General features: G+C 50.1%; 1 protein-coding gene across 1 annotated transcript in view; it reads left to right on the top strand.

Annotated features, from left to right (window-relative positions):
* WDR27 (WD repeat domain 27) overlaps positions 1-24,446 on the top strand; it is a 175,578-nt gene extending 151,132 nt beyond the window's left edge. Inside the window, exon 24 of the mRNA XM_018053525.1 lies at positions 24,156-24,446. Coding sequence (XP_017909014.1) covers positions 24,156-24,206 — 51 coding nt within the window. The 3' untranslated portion in view covers positions 24,207-24,446. The remainder of the gene's footprint in view (positions 1-24,155) is intronic.

Raw genomic sequence — 24,887 nt, 5'->3', positions numbered from 1 at the left:
GCAGATTAATCACCTTCAGTTGAAGGTTAGTAGGAGCTCTTCACATGCAGCTGAGTGGACTTTGAAATGTGGAAATTTCTCCCGCCCTTGCATTGAGGCCTGAAAAACGCTACTGGAGCTGCTGCTGTGGGCTGAGCTCAGGAAATCTCTGCACCCAGCATGTGGGAGTGGGGCGCACTCTCCGTGTGGGGACTCTGATAGCACAGGCAGCACAGAAACTCTGCCCTTTCGATGCCGGCGTCTGCTGTCGTCAGAATGACGCAGCGCAGCGCAACTCTGGCCCGTAAGTGTTGTTTTGCCCTGTAATTTCAGGCTAGATTTATTAAGACACAGCATCAAGCTAATTCCACAGTCCTTCAGTGTGTGATAGACATGGTAGGAAGCAGTTCTCATCTGGAAGCTCGGTCTGCATTGTGAGCTCAACAGCTGCAGTAACGCTCCACGGGCGCTAAGCTGCTGAGCTGTTACAGGGATTAAGTCGGTGCTCAGCTTGTGTCTGCCGAGACTCCACCGCCCTGTGGACAGTCAGAAAACCAGGGTGGTAAGTTCCCCAGCATCACGGCACTTCGCGGAGATGGCGCAGCTCACCGCACCTTCTGCAGGGTCCCTGCGGGCAGAGCGCCCCCAGCCTCACACACCGCACGCTCTCAGAGGTGTTGTCTTTCCCTCCACACGTTTCACCACCATCAGCTGTGCCACGACTTCGTGGATTCCACTTCAGGTCGTCCCGAATCTGTGTTTTCTCAGCTTCTTTCGAAATAGCCTTACTTGCCGCTGTTTCAGGCCGACTACTGACTAACGCTTAGTCGCTTTGAATTACTAATTCTTGGGTCGCTTTGGATTACTGACCTCTTAGCTCACAACATCTGAGCAGATGCTATCAGTGGCACTTGTGGACGCATGAGGAGTCGAGGAGAAGGCCTCCTTGCTGTTAGGGACCTGCCGGCGTGGCCACAGCGTCCTCACCTATAAACAGCCTCGAGTCGAACCAAACAGTCTTCCGCGAGCTTGTCTGCTTCAAGCCCGTTTCTGCGGCTGCTGTAGTCGACCATGGCCTAGAAACTCGCTTTGTTAACGGCTCTCCTCATCCTGCCTTCCCACGTGTGCCAGCGTCTGGCTCTCTCCTGGTGTGTCCCCTTAGAAGGCACACACCTGGCCCATGGTGTTCACTCCACTTCTGAACAATCAAGTGATGCAGGTACCACAAGATTTAGTGTGGAGTGAAGTGAAAGTTGCTCAGTCGTGTCCAACTCTTTGTGACTCCATGGACTGTACAGGCTGTGGAATTCTCTAGGCCAGAACACTGGAGTGGGTACCCTTTCCCTTCCCCAAGGGGTCTTCCTAACCCAGGGACCGAACCCAGGTCTCCCACATTGCAGATGGATTCTTTAGTATGAAAGAGGTGTACTTTTTGAAGATGGTGACTGTATGCAGCTAGCCTGTAATAACTGTATTTTCACCTGCTTTGCCTGTCTTTACCTGTACCAGCTGCATCCTTGTCCTGTGAACACGATTCTGCAGATTCACTGGTCCTGTTGCTTCTTTTAATTCTTGGGATCGCTGCATCGCTCCTTCATTCAGGCAGGCTTGCTCTTCATACAGCACAACGTTTCGTCGTCTTTGGGCTTCGGCAATTACAAGGGGAGGCAGGAGTTAGAGGTGGTAAATTCAGACGCTTGGAAAAGTAACTTATTCTTTTCTGTTAAAATATGCACCAAATTAAAATTCCATTTAATTCCAAATTAAAATTCCACTAAGATAGGTACCAAGTTAAAAGATACTTGCTCCTTGGAAGAAAAGTTATGACAAACCTAGACAGTATATTAAAAAGCAGAGACATTACTTTGCCAACAAAGGTCCATCTAGTCAAAGCTATGGTTTTTCCAGTAGACATGTATGGATGTGAGAGTTGGACTATAAAGAAAGCTGAGCACCAAAGAATTGCTGCTTTTGAACTGTGGTGTTGGAGAAGACTCTTGAGAGTCCCTTGGACTGCAAGGAGATCCAACCAGTCCATCCTAAAGGAGATCAGTCCTGGGTGTTCATTGGAAGGACTGATGTTAAAGCTAAAACTCCAATATTTTGGCCACCTCATGCGAAGAGCTGACTCATTTGAAAAGACCCCGATGCTGGGAAAGACTGAGGGCAGGAGGAGAAGGGGATGACAGAGGATGAGATGGTTGAATGGCATCACTGACTCGATGGACATGAGTTTGAGCAGGCTCCAGGAGATGGTGAGGGACAGGGAAGCCTGGGGTGCTGCAGTCCATGGGGTGGCAGAGAGTCAGACACGACTGAGCACCTGAACAGCAACAAGGCACCAACGAGGCCCCTGGGCTTTCTTTGCTGCTCACTTGGTCCAAGTCCTGTCAGCGTGTGAACGGTTGGAATTTGCAGTTGCTCAGTGTTGTGTAGGGCAGAGGGTTATGACAACACAAGGGCTCTCACGTGCATGCTGACTGTCCTCTCCCTGGAGATTGCTCCCATCCTGACGCGTGCCAGTCCTCTCCAAGCAAAGGGGTCCTGATTAAAATGCAAAAGTCACTGCTTGGGCATCCCCCAGGTTCAGCTTGTAAAGTTGTAGCATTTCAGTTTTTAGGTCAGATGAAATAGCGCACATTTGCAGAGAAATTGCAGTTCCACTGGAAACAGGATGGTGTTCCACACGTGCAAATGTGTGCCGTGGAGTTGGTTTCTGCACTGTGCCTGACACACAGGCGCAGCACCGAGGCTGTGTTGGGAGGTGGTGCCACAGAGCAGTGGTGCTCCGGGTGCAGCCTCTGGACCGGCATGCTGTTCCCAGGGGAGGGGACTTACTGGATGCAGGCTCCTCCTTCCCAGCCCTCCTGCTCAGTCCTGCTGAATGCAGACTCCTGGGGGCAGGCCTGCACTCCTGAGCCAGTTCTGCCTACCGGCTCTGCCCGCACACCACTCCTGGGGGCAGGCCTGCACTCCTGCTGAGCACTCCTGGGGGTGTGGTTAAGGGACCGGGTCTGCCAGCGCTTGGTTGAGTCTCAGTTCTGCCAACAAGTTGTCAGTCACTCAGATGGTCCAAGTCCTGTTTGTCTGTGTCCAGAAGGGGGTCTGATGGAGAAGCAATGGCACCCCACTCCAGTACTCTCGCCTGGAAAATCCCATGGATGGAGGAGCCTGGTGGGCTGCAGTCCATGGGGTCACTAAGAGTCAGACACAACTGAGTGACTTCCCTTTCACTTTTCACTTTCATGCATTGGAGAAGGAAATGGCAACCCACTCCAGTGTTCTTGCCTGGAGAATCCCAGGGACGGGGGAGCCTGGTGGGCTGCTGTCTATGGGGTTGCACAGAGTCGGACATGACTGAAGCGACTTAGCAGCAGCAGCAGCGGCAGAACAGGGTCTGAACAACCATCAACATGAGAATGTGGGATCCCACCACAAAAAGATACGCCACATCCAAGGCCAAAGGAGACACCCTAGCAAGACGGTAGGATGGGCAAAATCACATTTAGAATCAAACCTCATACCCACCAGAGATGCTCAGATGGCTCAAAGAAGCCTGAGCCAGACCTTCCTTTGAGTGTCTCCTGTGGGGGCTGGGTCAGCAGTGGCTGCCGCGGGGACGGGGCTCTGGCTGCAGCAGACCTGGGAGGCAGGCTGGTGGCATCGGTCCTCTTGGAGGAGGTCACCATTAGCCCACCACAGAGCCACCGAGCAGATGACCCATGAACTGGAGAACAATCACACCAAAGACATTCTTGCACTGTTGTGAAAATTCTAGGACCAATAACAGATTTCCCACCCTGGGGATCCTGCCAAGGGACTGACGACTCCCAGGGGATTTGACTCTGAAGGCCAGTGGGATTTGATTATGGAACTTCCACAGGACTGGGGAAGCAGACTCTTGGAGGGCACAAACAAACCCTTGTGCACATGAGGACCCAGGAGGAAGGAGCGGCGACCCCACAAGAGGCTGAGCCAGACTTGCTGTGGGTGTCCAGGAGTCTCCGGTGGAGTGGTGGGTGGACAGTGGCCTGCTGCAGAGTCGGGCACTGACTGCAACAGTCCTGGCAGGCGTGGCCTGGAAAGTAGGGAGGGTTCATGACCCCATCACAGTTTTGAAGGAGGGCTTATTAGCCCCATCACAGTCTGGCCTCAGGCCAAACTACAGGGAGGGAGCACCCATCAACAGAAACTGGGTTGCCATCTACCGTTTACCGCCCATCAGAGCAAGACCCAGTTTCCCCCACAGGCAGTCCCTTCCATCAGGAAGCTTCCACAAACCTCTTATCCTTCTCCATCAGAGGGCAGATGGAATGAAAACCACAATTTCAGAAAACTAACCAAACTGATCACATGGACCACAGCCTTGTCTAACTCAATGAAACTATGAGCCATGCCTTGTAGGGCCACCCAAGAAGGACGGATCATGGTGGAGAGTTCTGACAAAATGTGGTCCACTGGAGAAGGGAATGGCAAACCACTTCGGTAGTCTTGCCTTAAGAACCCCATGAACAGCATGAAAAGGCAAAAAAAAAAAAAAAAAAAAAAAAAAAACAAGCATGGAAAGATGGACTTCCCAGGTCGATAAGTGCCCAATATGCCACTGGAGAAGAGTGGAGAAATAGCTCCAGAAAGAATGAAGGGATGGGGCCAAAGCGAAAACAACACACGCTATGAATGTGACTGGTGATGGACGTGAAGTCTGGTGCTGTAAGAAACAGTGCTGCATACGAACCTGGGAAGTCAGGTCCATGAATCAAGGTAAATTGGAAGTTGTCAAACAGGAGATGGCAAGAGTGAACATCAACATTTTAGAAATCAGTGAACTAAAATGGACCGGAATGAGTGAATTTAATTCAGATGACCCTTACATCTACTACTCTGGGTAAGAATCCCTTAGAAGAAATGGAGTAGCCATCATGGTCAACAGAAGAGTCCGAAATGCAATACTTGGGTGCAATCTCAAAAATGGCAGAATGACTCTGATCATTTCCAAGGCAAACCATTCAATATCACGGTGATCCAAGTCTATGCCCCACCCACTAATGCTGAAGAAGCTGAAGTTGAAGGGTTCTATGAAGACCTACAAGACCTTCTGGAATTAACACCCAAAACAGATGTCCTCTATATTATAGGGGACTGGGATGCAAAAAGGAAGTCAGACACCTCGAGTATCGGGCAAATTTGGCCTTGGAGTATGGAATGCAGCAGGGCAAAGGCTAACAGAGTTTTGCCACGAGAACGCACTGGTCATAGTGAACACCTTCCAACAACACAAGAGAAGACTCTACACGGACATCACCAGATGGTCAACACTGGAATCAGATTGATTATATTCTTTGCAGCCAAAGATGGAGAAGCTCTATACAGTCAGCAAAAACAAGACCGGGAGCTGACTGTGGCTCAGATCATGAACTCCTTATTGCCAAATTCAGACTTAAGTTGAAGAAAGTAGGGAAAACCACTAGACCATTTAGGTATGACCTAAATCAAATCCTGTATGATTATACAGTAGAAGTGACAAATAGATTCAAAGGATTAGATTTGATAGGCAGAGTGCCTGAAACACTATGGATGGAGGTACGTACAGGAGGCAGTGGTCAAGACCATCCCCAAGAAGAAGAAATTCTAAAAGTCAAAATGGTTGTCTGAGGAGGCCTTACAAATAGCTGAGAATAGAAGAGAAGCAAATGGCAAAGGAGGAGAGGAAAGATGCCCATATGAATGCAGAATTCCAAAGAATAGCAAGGAGAGAGAAGAAAGCCTGCCTCAGTGATCAAAGCAAAGAAATAGAGGAAAACAACAGAATGGGAAAGACTAGAGATCTCTTAAAAAAATTAGAGATACCAAGGGAACATTTCATGCAAAGATGGGCACAATAAAGGACAGAAATGGTATGGACCTAACAGAAGCAGAAGATATTCAGAAGAGGTGGCAAGAATACACAGAAGAACTGTACAAAAAAGATCTTCATGACCCAGATAATCACGATGGTGTGATCACTCACCTAGAGCCAGACATCCTGGAATGCAAGGTCAAGTGGGCCTTAGGAAATATCACTACGAACAAATCTAGTGGGGGTGATGGAAATCCAGTTGAACTATTTCAAATCCTGCAAGATGATGTTATGAAAGTGCTGCACTCCGTATGCCAGCAAATTTGAAAAACTCAGCAGTGACCACAGGACTGGAAAAGGTCAGTTTTCATTCCAGTCCTAAAGAGAAGCAATGCCAAAGAATGTTCAAACTACTGCACAACTGCACCCATCTCTCATGCTAGCAAAGTAATGCTCAAAATTCTCCAAGCTAGGCTTCAACAGTACATGAACCAAGAACTTCCAGATGTTCAAGCTGGATTTAGAAAGGGCAGAGGAACCAGAGATCAAATTGCAAACATCCGTTGGATGATAGAAAGATCAAGAGAGTTCCAAAACAAAAAAATCTGTCTCTGATTCATTAACTATCTTAAAGCCTTTGACTATATGCGTTACAACAAACTGTGGAAAATTCTTCAAGAGATTGGAATACCAGACCACTGTACCTGCCTCCTGAGAAATCTGTATTCAGGTGAAGAAGCAATAGTTAGAACCGGACATGGAACAACGAACTGGTTCCACACTGGGAAAGGAGTAATTCAAGGCTGTATATTGTGACCCTGCTTATTTAACTTTAATGCAGAGTAAGTACATCATTAGAAATGCTGGGTTGGAAGAAGCACAAGCTGGAAACAAGATTGCTGGGAGAAATATCAATAACCTCAGATATGCAGATGACACCACCCTTACGGCAGAAAGTGAAGAGGAACTAAAGAGCCTCTTGAAAGCGAAAGAGGAGAGTGAAAAAGCTGGCTTGAAACTCAACATTCAGAAAACTAAGATGGCATCCAGTCCCATCACTTCATGACAAATAGATGGGGAAACAATGGAAACAGTGAGAGACTATTTTGGGGGGGTTCCAAAGTCACTGCAGATGGTGAGTGCAGTGTGAAATTTAAAAGATGCTTGTTCCTTGGAAGAAAAGCTATGACCAACCTAGACAGCATATTAAAAAGCAGAGCCATTACTTTGCCGATAAAGGTCCGTCTAGTCAAGGCTATGGTTCTTCCCATAGTCATGTATGGATGTGAAAGTTGGACCATGAAGAAGGCTGAGAGCCGAAGAATTGATGCTTTTGAACTGTGGTGTTGGAGAAGACTCTTGAGAGTCCCTTGGACTGCAGGCAATCAAAGCAGTCAGTCCTAAAGGAGATCAGTCCTGAATATTGATTGAGGCTGAAGCTTCAGTACTTCGGCCACATGATGTGAAACGAACCATCTAAAGACCCTGATGCTGGGAAAGATGGAAGGCGAGAGGAGAAGGGGACGACAGGGTGAGATGTTTGGATGGCATCTTTGAATGGATGACATGAGTTTGAGCAAGCTCTAGGGAGTTGGTGATGGACAGGGAAGCCTGGCGTGCTGCAGTCCATGGGGTCGCAAAGAGTCGGACACGACCGAGCAACTGCAGTGAACTGAACTGAGCAGGGGGTGAGCGGCCCCGTCCCGCGGGGGCGATGTGTGTGCCCGTCTGTGGCAGAGGCTCTCGCTGCTGCTGCTCCAGCGTGTGGGTTGTGGTTTCATCCAGGGGGCCGCAGGTTCACCGGGAGGTCACTCCGCGTTAACTGCCTCCTCCCTCCAGAGAGACCCCATGAAAGGCACTAGACCCTGACTATGAGCACGTGGTTTTAACTAACTAGAGCTCATCAGGGCCTGAAGAAGACCCCACAGTAACTTGACTCACAGAGTTAGCGCTGACACGTTTTCATACAGTCGCTGTTGGCTGCCAAGGGCCAGTCTGCTCACCTGCGGCCTGGGCACTGTCACGTGGAAGCCCGGGTGGCACTGTCGTGGTGAATGACAGACACGCAATGCTGTCTGTGCTGACAGGCCTCATCTGAGGATCTGTGGGAAATTACAGAGAGCAGAAGGCGGAGTTTCCAAAGCCTAAAAGAACTGATTTTCATCAAAGCTTTGAGCGGATGTGAAGAGTGGGTAACCAGATACCTTCATCGAAGACAGAGGCTGCTACGCTGTCCAACATTATTATGAACCTATTCTAATATAATCAAAGTTGAGAGAGTTTGCAGGAAGCAGTTGAATTCCCACTATTTAGATTCTATGATTGATATTTTACTGTATTTGGCTTATCACATAACTATCCATCTATCTTCCTCTTAATCCACTCATCTGATTTTTGATGCATTTCACAGTAAATCTGCATGTCAGTACGCTTCCTGCCAGTTCCCCCATATCTGAACTTCTAACCTGTTAGGACCATTTTGAACGAATTTTGCCTCGCTTGTTAGCAAGCTTTCCTTTTAAAGGCACAGAAGCCCACATGCTATACACCACAGACATAATCGAGAGCAGACAGGTGGTGATTACTCTCGCAGACTTGGTGGGAGAGGGGGTGTGTTGAGTTCGGGTTGAGTGTGGGGCTTTGCAGAGAGAGAGTCACAGAGCTACCACGAGGCAGAGGGGCGAATCCTCCTGAGCTGGCCCCGGGTGTCTGCTGCTGTCTCAGGGGTGTCTGCCTGTCTCCTTTCCCCTCCGAGGTGCGGCTGCTGCAGGCAGGGGCGTGGGAGCGCTAGCCACTTCGGCGGAGCAGCCTTGGGGCTCGCTCGGGTCTCCTAACTTGCCCTTCCGTCTTTGCTCTTGCCTCTCTTCCTTTCCGTCTACGCTTAGCGTCATTCAGTTGTACTTTTCTAAGCTTATTGCTTATGGTGTTGAATCCTTCACTTATTTATTTCAGACTTTTTTTCTCTCTTAACATTTGCATTTAAAGCTACAGATTTCTCTCAAACATCAGTTTTGTTTCAGTTTTGACATGAAGTACTTCTTTAATTTTTAATTATTTGCAAATTTTCTGTTACAAATTCCTTTGTAGTCAATGAATTACTTAGGAATGCATTTTTTAAATGTTTCCAAATGTGATTTCTGATGAATCATTTCCAAAGGTTATGATTTGTACGATATTGACCTAGCCCCTGGCACAGTAACCTGCTTCCATGTGTTTCTGGAAAAAATATGCATGAATCACATGTACAGGATTCTGCTTAGTATCTACTATGCCATATCTTTTGGGTCAAAGCTGACGCTCCTTTTCAGGTCTTCTAAAGCTCACATACATGGGCCTTTGACCTGAGGGTTTATAACGGGGGTGAGTCACAGTCTGCGCCCCAGTGTCTCCTTCTGCGTTCGGCATCTGGTGCAGTTGGTGTGTAAAGCTTGTGATCCTCCCAAGGATTCTGCTTTGTGTCGTTATTTTTCATTCAATTTTATTCCCTACTTAGGTTTTTGGAGTTAAGTTAACTTTCTTTTACGCCAACGGCACTAACAGGCTTCATGCTCGTTAATGCACACGTGTAATGCACACGTGTAATGCACACGTGTAATGCACACGTGGCGCAGCTTCTCCGTGCTCACTCTCAGTCTCTGTAGCTGAATTTCTTAAGCTCGTAGTTGCTGCCTTTTAACTGGAGAACTTATATTCGTGATATTTTGGGCTACTGATATAAAACGTTTACAAGTGAGTTTTGCTGTTTTTCATATTGGACTTTGATTCTTTTGTTTCCCTTTCTGCCTCTGCAAGTTTGGTTTTTAAATATTTTTCTCAGTGTTGGTTGGAATCTGAAGAATGTAGTTCCTCTTTTAACTGTTACCCTTAACATTGTAATTCATATACTTGGTTATACAGTTTAATGAAAAAATCTGGGGTTACTCCATATCTCTGTTTCTACATGGACAAGAAAAAGACTTCAGGAGGCTGATGTCCTGTGGAGAGCTGTGTTGCTGTCCAGAGTTCGATCACTCTCTGTGTCTGTCTGTTTCTTGTATCTTGCTTCTTCCTCTAGGTCACCTTCTCTTGCTGAAAGACTGTTTTTGATAATATCATTTTTTTCAGTGAGGTATTGAAAGCGATAATATCTCTTGGTCTTTGTATATCTGAAAATGTCTTCCTTTTTGCCATCACTCTCAAATGATAGGTTAGCTTGGTGTACATTTTTAGGTTGCTATGGTATTAACATATTAATTTCACTATTAGCACTTTGAACATATTGTTGCTTCCTGATAGCTAATGCTGCTGATACGGAATTTGCCATCCTTTACCTCTTAAATATTGTTTCTCTCAAATTGCCTTTATTGTTTGCTCTGGATTCTCTCAGACATATTTTTAAAATTTATTTATTTTTAACTGAAGGAGAATTGCTTTACACCATAATGTTGATTTCTGCCATACATCAGCATATGTTTTTGAAACTCTTAAAGTATCATCCATGTCTCTTAACTGATCTTTTGTGATTTTGACTTAACTGGCCTCTCTAAGCTGGATTTCGGATGGTTCTTCAATATCATAGCTAATAAACTTCTTTCAAATGTGCTTTGTCTCAGCAGGCAGTATTCTGCACCTTCTTCTAGTATTTTTAATTTGCAGTGTGTCCCTTAGCATACCTACCTTCTTATATTTCATCGCAGTTTGTAAGACGATTTCTTGCTTTCCATTTTGCTATTGTCCATCCCTCTCTTTGTGGATTAGAAGCGTACATATTTTAAATTATCATTATCATTTATTTATTTCAAATTGATCTGGAATGCATTTATCTTCCAGCTGTTATCAACTCTCTGCCTCAGGGTTCAATTTAAACGTGTTTATAATTTTAAGTCACAGACTTGTTTTTGGTTGAGAGGCTTGGTCAGTCTTTCCTATGCCCTCTCTCCACTGCTCTGCCCCTGAATTTGGGTTTTGCAGTCTCCTCTTTCCGCGTCTGCTGGGACCTGAGTGCAGGACTGTGGAGCAGGACCTCCTACCAGTGACTCTGGTTCAGTAAGTTTTTTCTCTTTCAAAACAAAAACGGAATTCTTGGGTTCTGTGACAGAAGATTCTCTACTTCTAAAACTATGTGAGTAATTATCTCAGTCCAGTGCTTTTATGCCGCGGTGCGTTCTGTGTGTGTGTCGCCAGCGACGGTGTGGAGAGTTTGAAACAGCCCCCAGAGTCGGTCATGCACTGGGAGGGAGTCTCGCTTCTGAGCTTGGACCCTGTCGTTGACATGGATGGAGTTTAGGTGGTCAAGGTCAGCACGCTCCTCTCTCTGGAGATTTCCGGCCCAAGAGAGTCCTGCTTCTCTGGAGACATCGGATAAGGCGGCACCGCAGGGTCTTGAAGCAAGTCTGTGCGTCTGTGCGGGAGGCTACGTCTGCAAGTGTGGGATGGTGGGGTGGGCGCGTGGGCTGGGGTCTGCATGAGCTATTGAGCTGCTGGCTCACACCCACGCGGGTGGGCTCCGGAGACTTCTGGACCCTTTCTTTCCAAGCAGGAAGCACCCTGAGCCCTGCGTCTTGAGAGTCAGAGCAGCCTCCACCCCCAACCCAGACCCCTCCCACCCCCACCCACCCAGACACCGCCGAGACCCCTCCTCCCCACACGCCTCCCCCACCCCCACACCCAGACCCCCTGACATCCGCGTCCTCTGCACCCAGACCCTTTGGCACCCTAATCCCGTCTACACCTGGGGCTCCCCAATCAACCCCCCACACCCTGCATGCCAACCCCGAGCAGCAGGCTCCGTCCCTCTCGGCCTCGCTCTGCAGACCCTAAAGTGTCTTGGAGTGAAACCCACCTGTTAACAGCCCCCCTCCCTGCGGGCCTCCCCGGGTGGAAAGCAGAAAGCGGCGGGTCCCTGGCCCATCACGGGGAAGCTGTCACTGGCCCGCTGGAGCCCCCGGCTCCTGGATCAGACTCGGTCTAATAACCATACCGGGGTGCTTCAGGTGGGAGGGCAGGACCGCTGGAGTCCCGTCCTCGCCAGGACGCCTGGGCTGGGGACGTCCCGCCGCCGACTGTCCCGTGGAATGCCCCATGCTTGCGGACCCTGCCCCAGGCTGGTCTCGGAAGGCCGCCGAGGGGCCGGTTCCGGATGCGCTTGTCCCTGGGCCCTCGGTTCAGCACCACGCCGTCTGGGTGCAGACCTGTCCACAGAGCCCCCCGGGGCCAGAGCCCTCCCCAGTGCGCGGAGCTGGGGCCGAGTTACGGGAACATTCACCCGGAGAAGCCAGAGGCCGCCCACAAAACTTTTCCACATGTGGGCCTCGGCAAACTGGAAGGACGTGGGAATGTTTATCCTGGATTAGAGGCGCTGGAGGAGTAAGGAGATGACAGCATGCAAGCCTTCGGAGAGCTGGGCCTTGGCTCGCCGCGGGCCGCCGGCAGCGATTTCAGAAACCACCGCCCAGACCCGCCCCGGGAACCCCGGGCTCCTCGACCAGGAGTGTGACCTGAGCCAGGGGCCCTGCGTGAGGCCTGGACGGTCAGGACGGCGGCTGCAGCGGCCGCGATCTGACCCGGGCGCCGCGCCCGCAGGAGAGGCTGGTCACTCACCGCGGGGGGCGATGCTTCGTCGGGGGAGTTGCCTTCCTGAAACCTGTGACACAGCAGTGGCCGTCTGGGCGGCAGCGAGGGTCGTCGGCGCCCTCTCGAGCCCTTCTCTGCCGAGAGGGCCTGAAGCCAGCACTTTCAAATGTGAGCCAGTCTGAGGCCTTTAATCCAGACGAAATCCTTGCGCTTACTGCTTCCATGAAGGCACAGCTCCTGTGTGGAGATGTTGCTGAAGGATTCGGCCGGGGCTGCAGTCTCCCAGCCAGTTAGGGTCCTGGGGTTCACAGCAGCGCCTGCGGAGGCCTGGGGGAGCTGCTCGGCCTGTGAGGCGGGGACCCCTTCCCCAGCCAGCTCTGCAACGTCACAGCAGGTGGAGATGCCTCCTGTTGGTGTCAGGAAAATCCAGTTTGTGTTTTTAAGGTTTCCTTCACCTCCCAAATCCTGTGGCCCAACTGAAGGGTGATGTATAAACAGAAGCAGAGGCAGGGGTTTTGTGGAGGGTTTGACAGAGGGAAACGCAAGAAATAATATGGGCATAAAAGTGTCTTCTGTACAGAAGTTTACAGTGTCAGGGTATTGATGTCCCTTAAGCTCCGAAACCAGGTCAGTTTGCTGGAGTGCTTCCTGAGGAAGGCGAGGCTGGGGAGGTTAAGCGCTGACACGGAAGCAGCTGCTGTCAGCGCCTCTGCCTCTGTGTGTGTCTCGCGTGTCACAAATGGTGGTGGTGGCTTAGTTGCTCAGTCGTGTCCAACTCTCGCAAACCCCTGGGCTGCAGCCTGCCAGGCTCCTCTGTTCGTGGGATTTCCCAGGCAGGAATTCTGGGGTGCGTCAACGTTTTCTTCTCCAGGGCGTCCTCCTGAGCCAGGGATCAAACCTGTGTCTCCTTGTGTCTCCCTTATGCACGCCAAGTCACTTCAGTCGTGTCTGACTCTTGCAGCCCATGGACCGTAGCCCGCCAGGCTCCTCTGTCCATGGGATTCTCCAGGCAAGAATCCTGGACCGGGTTGCCATTCCATTCTCCAGGGGGTCTGCCCAACCCAGGCATGGAACCCGGGTCTCCTGCATTGCAGGCAGATTCTTTACTGCCTGAGCAGTAAAGAGACTAAGGTCTCACAGACGTTAGTTTGCACCGATTAGAGTGCACGTCTAAGTGATACTGTACGATACTTGTCTGGCTGGCTGGCTTCCCTTAGTCTGAAGCGGATATTCTAGGTCCATCCGTGTTGCTGCAGATGGCGTCATTTCATTCTTTGTTATGGCTAAGGACTATTCCATCGTATGTATGTGCCACATTGCTCTGCCCGTGGACATTTAGGTTGCTTCATCCGTGGTCTTAATTTTAGTCTACATTAGCCTCTAAGGTTTTGTACAAGGCTAAAAAAGGGGAAGAGAGTTGGCGAGGTCTCCTTTCGGCTCTGTTCTGGCTCCCCGAGCAAGTCCAGAAGCATCGCAGGATGAGGGGGTTCTAACAGTGGATTAGAAAAGACCAAAGCCGACGCGTGACACTGCCCCTACGGAGGGGCCGTCCATCGACTGTGAGCAGACCGTCCGCGCACTGCTCCTTGCTCCTTGTAAGCTGGCATATTTGCAGTAATTGGACAGCACATCATTGACTATAATTTTAAAATTCTGCTTCAGAGAACATTTGAAAGTCTGTTGTCATTTGTAAATTTCTTCTTTTGATGGATGGGGCTGAACACTAAATTTTTTGCGGAGATTTCAGACCTGCCCCCTCGTCTACCACAGGGTCTCCCAGAGCATGTAAGCAAGCGCCTCCTGGCTCCCTTCGGCCCAAGACAAACAGCGGCATGCCGGAGGGCCTGGCGGCTGATTCATCCTGGCACAGACACACCCGGGCTTCAATTAGGCCGGGACCCAGGGCCCACAGCTGAACGGTGATACGCCTCCTCTCCTCCCGCCAGCGGCGAGCTGGGGCCTCTCTCCCCTGGCGTCTGTGCTGCTGGGTGTGGTGTTAATGAGCCACACGCCCCCATCCCTGGCCCGTGTCACAGGGCCTGGAAGGTGCACCCCCCTCCAGCGTTCCTGCGGGCCCATCACTTCCAGCAGGGAGGTAGAGATGGGTTTTCTGAGGAGCTCAGACCTTGAGTCTCTGGAAGTGAAAGGGTTCAGCTGTCAGAACCATTTTCATATCTAAGAGTTTTAAGCGAATTAGACTAAACATGCTTCTTTTGTGGTGTTTTTCATTAATTGTCCTTAAAACTCCAACCTATGAAACATGACCGAAATGGAGACTCACTCATACTCGCTGCTCAGAAGAAATGCGACAGTTTTCTTTTTCCTCCTTTTGCAAAGATGCTCTTGAGTTTGGGGATTTATTGATGTCTAGGAAAGACATCCAGTGAAAGGATGGGTTGCAGATAACCGCGCAGGCAGGCCACAAAGAGATGGCATCTTAGGCCGGATCCGTGCGGGAGAGCAGAATGCTGGAAACGTGGATCTTATCGGCACGATGTTATGCCTTGCATTTGGTTATTCTCGTTAATCACTTTCTCCTAGTTCCAGCCAACCGAGGTCAACGGAGGTCAACCGAGGACCTCACTTACAGGGTTCACCCCCGCAACAAGCAAGTCGGCTCTGTAATCAGAGCTCTCACAGCAGCTGAAGGCCGGAAAGGCCCGTCTGACTTCTGACGGGTCAGCAGAGGACTGAGTGTGTACTTTGGACCAGGCCTTGCCTGCTGCTTGCAGGCTGGTGACCCACCCCCCCTCTGAAATGCTTCCTTTCAGCTTGCGCATGGAGCTCAGCACACACCACGGCACCTCTCACATTCAAACCGGAGTGTAGGAGACAGTCCTGGCTGTCCCGGAGGAGGTGATACGTTCTAAAGCAAGAGAATTTCCCATACCTAGTCCTCAGCGTCTCTGACATGGAAGCTGTTCTCATCCCCAGTGATGGATAGAACAGTCAGGGTGGACAGGATTCTGTAACCTTGTCCCTGTTGGGCTTCCCAGGTGGTACTCATGGTAAATAACCCGCCTGTCAGTGCAGGAAACCTAAGTGATGTGGGTTCGATCCCTGGGTCCGGACGATCCCCTGGAGCAGGACACGGCAGTCTGCTCCAGTATTCCTGCCTGGAGCATCCCATGGACAAAGGAGTCTAATAGGCTACAGTCCATAGGGTTGCACAGAGCTGGACTCAGCTGAGCGACTTAGCACGCACGACCCTGTTGCCTGGATGGGAATGCCGAGGCAGGCGAGCTTGTGCGGCCCCGCTAGGAGGGCACAGCACCAGGGTCATGCCCCAGCGCCGGACCCAGCCTGCACCCAGAACCCAACTCTGCCGCCTTCTACCTCCACGGGCTGTGTGCTCCATGTGGGAACAGGGAGAGTGTGACGCTTCTAGAGAAACGTGATTCTAGGGTAAAGCGGCTATTTTCATATCTGTTTACACAATAAAATGTTGTAGGCAGGGCAGTGCGATTTGCCCCACTTGTCACAAACGTGGAAGACAGTTCTCAGTGAATGAAGAAACGAGTCTCAGAGTTTGTGGGAACAGTGACAGAAAGGAGCCGTTGAAAAGCTTGTCTCCTCGGGATATCAGGCACGTGGAGGCTACGTGATGGCCGTGATTACGGGGAGAGCAATGAGTGGAAACGCCGAGCATCTCAGCAGCCTGCACTGGGAGAAGCAGAGTCACAGCTCCGTGTGCGCCGGGCGTGAGCACATGTCTGCCCTTGGAGACTAGAACCCCGGCCTGTCTCTCCTGTGTTCTTCGGTTGCTGCTAGAATGACACCCCTGCTTCTTTCTCAGCTGGTTGTTAGTAATCGCTTTGCAGGATTGCTGCCCTGTACGCACATAAGGGTGTGACGTAAGTCTTTTTTAATGTTTCAGGCATTAAAATGCCTAGAGGATCTCTCGCTCCCCAGATCCCACCACACGGTGTTGAATAGCATTCCTCTCATTCAAGGTCTCCTGAGCCCCTTTGCAGTGAGCACGCCCTTCCCATCCTGGTCACGGATTTCTATCCCTACGTGTCTCTTCAGGAAGTCAATGCATTGGATAGCACAATGTGTGCTGAGTGTGTGGATTCTTCTACTTTGCCTAGTGCCGTTTGAGACCTCTTCATATTGTCGCACCTACCAGCAGTGAGCTCCATCGTATGGCTATCACACTTTGTATACGCAGTCACCAGGTGTGGATATTTTGGTTGTCTGAGTTTTAGTCTATTATGAATATAGCTACAGAAGCATTCATGAACAGCTCTTTGGGCCAGCATATATTTTTATTTTTCTTCAGTTCAGTTCAGTCGCTCAGTTGAGTCTGACTCTTTGCGACCCCACGAATCGCAGCACACCAGGCCTCCCTGTCCATCACCAACTCCCGGAGTTCACCCAAACCCATGTCCATAGAGATGTCCATTAATGCCATCCAACCATCTCCTCCTCTGTCATCCCCTTCTCCTCCTGCCCTCAATCTTTCCCAACATCAGGGTCTTTTCTAATGAGTCAGCTCTTCGCATCAGGTAGCCAAAATATTGGAGTTTCAGCATCAATATCAGTCCTTCCAATGAACACCCAGGACTGATTTCCTTTAGGATGGATCCATACTTATATCTGAGATTTCTGGGTCATATATTAAATGTATGTTTTACTTTATAAGAAACCGTTTTCCACATGACTCTGCAATCTGGCGTTCCCAGCAGCTACGGATGTGTAAGAACTCCACTTGGTTCACAGTGACAGTAGGGTATTTATTATTTTATCCCCCCAGCTGAATATAAAACAAAAGTGATTATGGACCCATTTCAGTTATGAGTAAATCTGTGTGAATCCTTAATAAAACAAGAGCCACTGAATTCCACTGTGAACTTAAAAATACTTCTTGATTAAGATTTATCCCCAAATGCAAGATTGGTTCCACATTAGAAGGTCTAAGGTCTTAATTCACTACTTGAATAAGAGAAAATATTTTGTATTGTCTCAGTAGATGCAGAAAGAACATTCATATCCACTACTTTAAGATTAAAAGGAACTCTAGCAATGTAAGAATAGTATAGGTTATTTGGCAAAACTCAGAGCAAATACTAAACGTAAGGGACAGATTTTGGAAACATCTCTTGATGATGGAGCACACGGCAAGAGCAACTGCTCCGACAACATCTAACACAGTATTGGAGATCGCGGCTCATAAGACAAGGAGAGGGAAACAGAGTGAAAGGGCTTGAAGGAAGAAAGAGGCCTTGTATTTGCAGATTATCTCATTCACTTAACTGGAAAAACTAACGCAGTAGAATCATTAAGCTGTTAGAACTAATACGAGTTTTCATGGTTATTAAATGTAATAACTAGTAACATCGGTCAATACACCAATAATAACTAACAAATATAAATAAATATAAATAAGATTTCCTTTTTATAGCAGATACTACTACTAAGTCCCTTCAGTCGTGTCCGACTCTGTGCGACCCCATAGACGGCAGCCCACCAGGCTCCCCCATCCCTGGGATTGTCCAGGCAAGAACACTGGAGTGGGTTGCCATTTATGGCAGATAACACTTGAAAATATCTATGAGCTTAATCACACACAAAAAGATCATGGAAAAAATTTAGAAATGCTAACAAGCTGCATAGAAGAGCTAAATAGCATTTTATATCCTTCCGTAATTTAAGTTACAGCCTAAGATTATGAGATTGCAAATTCTTCACTAATTTATCAATTTATTGCAGTCTCAATCAAAGTTCCAGTACCACTCAGGGATCTTATTCCAAAACACATATATTGGGGGAAAAAGATACATAAAAGGCTAAGTCAACTTCATGTTTTCCCTATTAGATAATGAGAAATACTTCAAAACCATAAAAATGAAAACCATGAGTTATTGGCTCAATAACTGAAATAAGGCCAGAGGAATGTATAGGAAATTTCAGAGATATTGGGAACTTACTAAATATGACACCACAGAACTGTGGGGAAAGGTCGATTATTTGGTACAATGTTTAAGGAAAAACTGGCTATTTTGAGAAAAATTAAGCTCTTTTTATTTAAACATGCACACATCTAATGATGTAACTATTTAAATTTGAAAGGTAAAACTATAAGTAAGTACAATAAATCATAGGAAAAGGGCATTGTGACCTATGCTTGGGAAAGACTTTTAAAACAAAACCTGGAAAGTATAAAACAGTAGACAAAAAATTTTGATGAATTTATTTTCATCAAAGTTAAAAGTTATTTTCAGTGATGAACACCATGACAAAATTAATGACCAATAGCTGACAGTAATACTTAAAACCCTAAAATGAGTAATACTTGAAACAGTGATGCTTGATTCTAGCTGCATCTCGCAGTCACTGTGTGTTGGTATTCTTGATTTTGCCTCACCCCATCCTAATTGTATGGATGTGAGAGTTGGACTATAAAGAAAGCTGAGCACCGAAGAATTGATGCTTTTGAACTGTGGTGCTGGAGAAGACTCTTGAGAGTGCCTTGGACTGCAAGGAGATCTAACCAGTCCATCCTGGTTGGAGATCAGTCCTGGGTGTTCATTGGAAGGACTGATGCTGAAGCTGAAACTGCAATACTTTGGCCACCTGATGCGAAGAGCTGAGTCATTTGACAAGACCTTGATGCTGGACGGGATTGGGGGCAGGAGGATAAGGGGACGACAGAGGATGAGATGGCTGGATGCCATCACCGACTCGATAGGCATGGGTTTGGGTGAACTCCAGGAGTCGGTGATGGACAGGGAGGCCTGGCATGCCGCAGCTTGTGGGGTCTCAGAGAGTCGGACACGACTGAGCGAGTGCACTGAGCGGGACTGGGCTCACCACCTCTAACTCATCGGTAACTACATTTATTTCTAGTTTCACTTTGGTTCTTTTCAATCTTTCCATTCTTCACTGCAGTGTCTTATACCCTCGTTAGGTTTCACTTTAAACACATTGATTCAAAGGCTGTGTATGACATGACTCTGTTGTCTAAAGCCTTTGTATCCATTTCTGATGGTTTTGTGTCCACCAGTTCTACTTGACAGGAAACTTTCAAAGATGACCTTGATCACAGTTTATCCTTGAGGGTTTTGCATGACTTTAGTTAAAGAAATGGTTTAAGAGGGCCTTGGCTTGCCCTGAGAAGTGCTCTGAGTCTTCCCAGCCAAGACCACATTTTTCTTTTTCGTAAGCGTCTTTGATCCGACATCCTGTGTCAGGTAGCATAAGCTAAAACTGCAAGAGCAGTCCTGTGGTTAAGGATTTGCGAGGCGATTTCCTTACCTCGAGCTAAGACAGGCTCGTCTCCGTGGGCATATGGGTGGTCTTTCTGGGCCACATTTCACTCAGCGTCCTCGGTCCCAGCTCCCTTCCCGAGATCCCAAGCCCTTGCCTTCTGCGTCCATGACCGTTAAAGCCCAAGTCCCTCACCTTCTGAAAATAGAAACCAGCGATGTCCTGAGGCTGACAGAGTGTGCCTCATGGACTTACCACCCTGACTATCTGCCTTTTTTTCATTTTTGCCCTTATTTTCTTGCCTGCTCGACTATATATATTCCTGCATTGTGGGAAAGCCTCAGACTTGTTACAACCTTCACACTAACTGCCCTCGGGTTTGCAGCACACGCTGGTGAAATCAGTACCCCTGCTTCAGGTAAAGTCAGACATCCCATAACACAGAACAGAATGCCTTTCTGTTGAGCCAGTCCAAGCTGGGCTTCTGTCCCAGCAACCGGAAGAGCCATCCGTGTCCCCCCGGTGTTCTCACAGCCACTGTCCCGTCCTCCTTGCAGGTGAGTCAGGAGTGTTTTCCTTTCCCTGATCCGGGGTTGCACTTTGCCACCAGGCTTCAAAGGGACTCATGTCATGTTCGCACGGGTTTTAGAATGCGTCCTCTGGAGCTCAGTCAGGCGCTGTCCTGCAGCTCTGCTTCCCACGAGGCCCTGCACCCACCCTGCTGCCCCTGACCTCTCCGGCCCCTGACCTCTCCGGCCCCTGACCTCTCCAGCCTCTTGCTCCAGAGGGACCAGCGCAGGCACCAGGGTTCATGCAGCATGTGCTCCACGTGCAAGGAGACCCAGCATTCAGAGGCGGTTCAGTCACTCAGTCCCGTCCGACTCTGCAACCCCATGGGCTGCAGCACGCCAGGCCTCCCTGTCCTTCACCAGCTCCCGGAGCTTGCTCAAACTCATGTCCATCGAGTTGGTGATGCCATCCAACCATCTCATCCTCTGTCGTCCCCGTCTCCTCCTGCCTTCAGTCTTTCCCAGTGTCAGGGTCTTCTCAGATGAGTCAGTTCTTCTCATCAGGTAGCCAAAGTATTGGAGCTTCAGCTTCAGCATCAGTCCTTCCAATGAATATTCAGGGCTGATTTCCTTTAGGATGGACTGGTTTGATACTGCAGTCCAAGGGACTCTCAAGAGTCTTCTCCAGCACCACAGTTTGAAAGCATCAATTTTTCAGTGCCCAGCCTTCTTAATGGTCCATCTTTCACCATGACTACTGGAAAAAGACACTCAGAGCTTAATTCCTGCCAAATTTGAACAACATTCAGGTGATTACGATCTCATACATTTATCCACTGGATTTTGTTGCTTTTCCCTTTTCTTAATGGTTCAAGAGTCTGGGAATAGCAGTGCTACTGCTATCTGAAAATTGTTTATATGGTTTCAAGATCAGTTCTAAGAAGGGATTAATGTTAATGTTAAGTTCTAAGAAAGGATTGTTAAGATGCTATTGGGATGAGATTTGTAGCCATGTTTTGCAGACTGAGTTTTGTTGTGTGTGTGTGTGTGTGTGTGTGTGTGTGTGTTTACCCCAGATATGTGTGGTTTCCCATCGTCTCTGATATAATCCAATTCAAGAGAAATTTTAAAATAAACTTGACAGATGCTCATGAGCATAAATTTATTTTGGGACTTGTGAACGAGAGCAATTCTGCCCCAGTGTGAGATTTTTCTTTTAGCTTTTTATGTGAAGTAAGAGCTAAGTTGTCGCTCTAGAACAGTTCACATCCTCAGGCCCAGATCTGACTGTCAGCTTCAGTTCAGGTTACTATGGTCCCCAGGCCTTGGTCTTCCAGCCTCTAGGCTGAGAGAATTCAATTTTGGTAGTTCATACACAATTCAGTGTTCAGTGCTTTAAGTCCTGAGCTGGCTGAGATGGGGCATTTGTAAGGAGGGGGTCAAGGCCCTGCTGGTGGGCCTCTGTTTGATTCTCGGCTCCAGTCTGCTCAGGACCCCTGGGGCTGGGTCACAGCACCATCTCCAAAGCACCTCTGGTCCCAGGGCCAGGGTATCAGGGTTTTTGTGTAATTTCTGCACCCCATGTGACTCTGGGAACTCTGAAGGCCTGTCTGCCCCACCACTGTAGACATTGTTAATACGGCTGTAAACAAGGAATACTGCAGCCAAGATCAAAGTCAACTTGACCTTGAGACGGCTGATGGAGTTGTTCAAATTCTTGACCGTAATACTGAAGGGCGTAACGTGCTAACTCAGGAAGAAGGGCTGGAAGGAGGGTGGACACATGAGGCTGGAGCTGAGGCCCAGGTGGCCTGGTTGCAGGGGGTGTGGTCAGGACCAGCCCAGCACAGCGGCGCCTGCAGGGGCAGAGGCGGCCACAGTGAGGTGCTCAGCTTGTGTGTGAATGAAGAGAAGGCTCCAGGGCTGATCCAGATTTTATGTCGCCTGAGAGACAGATGGGTGTCACAGCAGGACAAGTATGCCTTCGTTGGATTTGAAGTTACATTGTGAAATCCAGGTGGCCTTAGACACAGCAACGTATTAAGTACAGAATTTCAGCGCAGATTCAAGGCCACTACAGGGCGCCTAGAAATGCCAGAGCTGCAGGCCTGTGCACGATGCGTATGGGAGTGACCGCTGGCTGCACGAGGCAGAGGCTGCTAGCATTAGCTCTCTGTCAAGGGACTTGGGAAAGGGGACACCCACCCAGCAGGTTCAGGTTCCTCTGGCCCCTGCCATGAAAATCTGCTTCCACTGACAGAATATTCAAGCGATGGACCCATAGCGCTTCCCCGGCCTCTCCATGGAAACCACTCCACTCATTTCTTCTCTGATCAGGCTGAGGAAAGCAGTCCTGTCCGCGTGTCATTTTAGAGTATGTGCTTCTTTAGGCTGCGCTGCCTGAGTGGGGACCCTGCAGACCTCTGGTTGCAACATGTGGGATCTAGTCCCCGAACAGGGATCGGGCCCGGGGCCTCCTATTGAGAGTGCAGGCTTAGCCCCTGGACCACCAGGGAAGCCCCCTGGCGTTGTATTGTTTAAAATAACAAAATCCACTTTCTTTGGGGAAAAGAGACAGCTGGGGGTCTGGGATGAGCCTGTGCTGGTGTGATGAGAACATGGAAGCCAGCCAGGGCCTCTGGAGGGGGGCAGTGACCTCGGGAGGGGGCCGTGAGCTCGAGAGGGGGGCCGTGAGCTCAGGAGGGGGCCGTGAGCTCAGGAGGGACCGTGAGCTCGGGCGGGGGCCTGGGGCCTCGGAGGGGGCAGTGACCTCGGGAGGGGGCCGTGAGCTCAGGAGGTGTCTGGGGCCTCTGCACAGCCTTGTGACCTGGACTCACGGCACCACGTGGAGCGGGGATGGGTTCTCGGCTGTCAGTGGCTCCTGGCAGGGACCCCGCTCAGGCTCCGCAGGGACCCCGGCTCGTGTGTTTGGCCCCCACATTTACCTGTTGCTGGAATCGCCTGGTAAAGGGCACACCGCTGTCCTGGTGAGACTGGGCTCCAGCGCCCGGTGGTGCTCTTGGTGAAGCTCGGGGCCCCGCACGGTCTGGTCCAAGTTCTTCTAGGTTCTGACCGTGTGGGCACTGGCCGAGGTTCGGTTCAGTCGTTTCTGCAGGAGCTCAGGCTGGGTGGACGTGGAGTCAGGAGACAGAGAAGGAAAGCGGGGAGCAGGCGGGGAGCAGGCGTGGGGGGGCCACCCCTGTGCCCTGCTCTTCACGCCCCTGCCCTGCCCTGCCCCGCCCCGCCCCGCCGCGCCCCGCCAAGTTCATGTGGTGAAGCCCTACCCCTGCTGTGGCTGAATTTGTGGGAAGAGCTGAATGAGCCCCGGGGTGGGGTCCGCCCCCGTGGGAGTGGCCTCCTAGGAGAGAGAGAGCCTCCAGGCGCAGGAGGGGTGGAAGGGCACGTGAGCACATGGTGAGCGCCCTGGCGGCCAGACGGGAAGTGGCCTCAGCAGAGCCAAGCTGCGCCCTGACCTTGGACTTGAGCCTCCGGCTGTGTTGTTACCCACCACCCCGACCCCAGTCTATGGGCAGCTGGAGCCCACAGGCATGGGACTGAAGGCTGGCTGGCCTCTGCTGAATTTGCCCCTGGAAACAGCCCCAGGGAAGAGCAGGGTTGGGGGGCAGCCAGGCACCTGGCTCTGGATCCTGACCCAGCCTCCTGCCCCTGCCAGGCAGGCCTGGGTGAGGGCCGGGGCACGGGCCCATGGAGTTCTGGTCCCTTCCATGGGCCGCCTCCTCCCAGTGACCTCAGGCCGCCCACCAGATGCCTCTGGTCCCTGAGCTCTGTGGTTGGTTGGGACGATGGGACATTGAGCCGGATGCCCTGTCCCCTCTGGGTAGTGTAGACGGACTAACTCTGACCGCAGCTCTCACAAATGTTAGAATGGCCCCGGAATGTAGTTTGGATTAATCAAGCATAAGCACAGAACGTGCTGTACACACAGACGCTTTTGCTCTGTGGTCTATGAAATGTCCATAAGGAAAACGTCCGCCATGAGCTGATTCTCCTGCAGGCGTCTCATGTAATAAAAGGGGATGGAAGTCACACGTGTTTTATTTCCATTGCAGCTCGTCACAGCCACCTTGGACGGCAAGCTTCAGCTGTTTCAGGCCCAGTGATGCTGACCCACGGGCTGGGCACCGCCTGGGCCAGAGCATGGCCTGAGTCTGGGTCCTCGACCTGAGAGACGCCGGCAGTGTCTACACCACCTGCCCATCTGAGCCACCCTCACAGCTGCGGCCCACCTACTCCTTGCTGGGGATTCCCTGCCCTGGAAAAATGGAAATGGTGTCCAACACCTCTGCACAGAATCTGGTCAAGTTAGAATAGAATGTTCTTCAATAAAAAATAATCTAGTATTTCGTTCATAATTTAGTCTTTGCAGAGAGAGGAGGGTGAGAGAGACAGGGAGACTTCACTGGGCTGTTGGGAACGCAGCCGTGCTGGTCCTAAGCCCTGGCCTTCTGGTGGTTGCTCCCCAGCTTTGCTGGGGGAGCCAGCCTCTGCTGGGGCCTCCACCCTCACACACTCCTTGGCTTCTGGGCTCCCTCCACCACCAGAGGACTGTCCAGCGGGGACAGCATCCAGTCACCCTCACACGATTCCTCAGAGATGTACCTGCCTCCAGAGACCCCAGAACCAAGCCTTTCTTGAGCCCCAGAAGAATCAGGATGCTTCTAGAACTCTTCCAGATACAAGCGCCAACAACACTGGAGACCGTCCGTGGGGAAATGCCCCAGGAAGCTCTAGTGTTCCCCATCCCACCAGGAGCGCGATAGCCCTCCACGCCCCCTGCTCCC

This window comes from Capra hircus, chromosome 9, assembly GCF_001704415.2.
Source record: "Capra hircus breed San Clemente chromosome 9, ASM170441v1, whole genome shotgun sequence".
Lineage (NCBI taxonomy): Eukaryota > Metazoa > Chordata > Mammalia > Artiodactyla > Bovidae > Capra > Capra hircus.
Note: the sequence above shows the minus strand (reverse complement) of the source record. Positions and strands in the feature narration are given on the sequence as shown.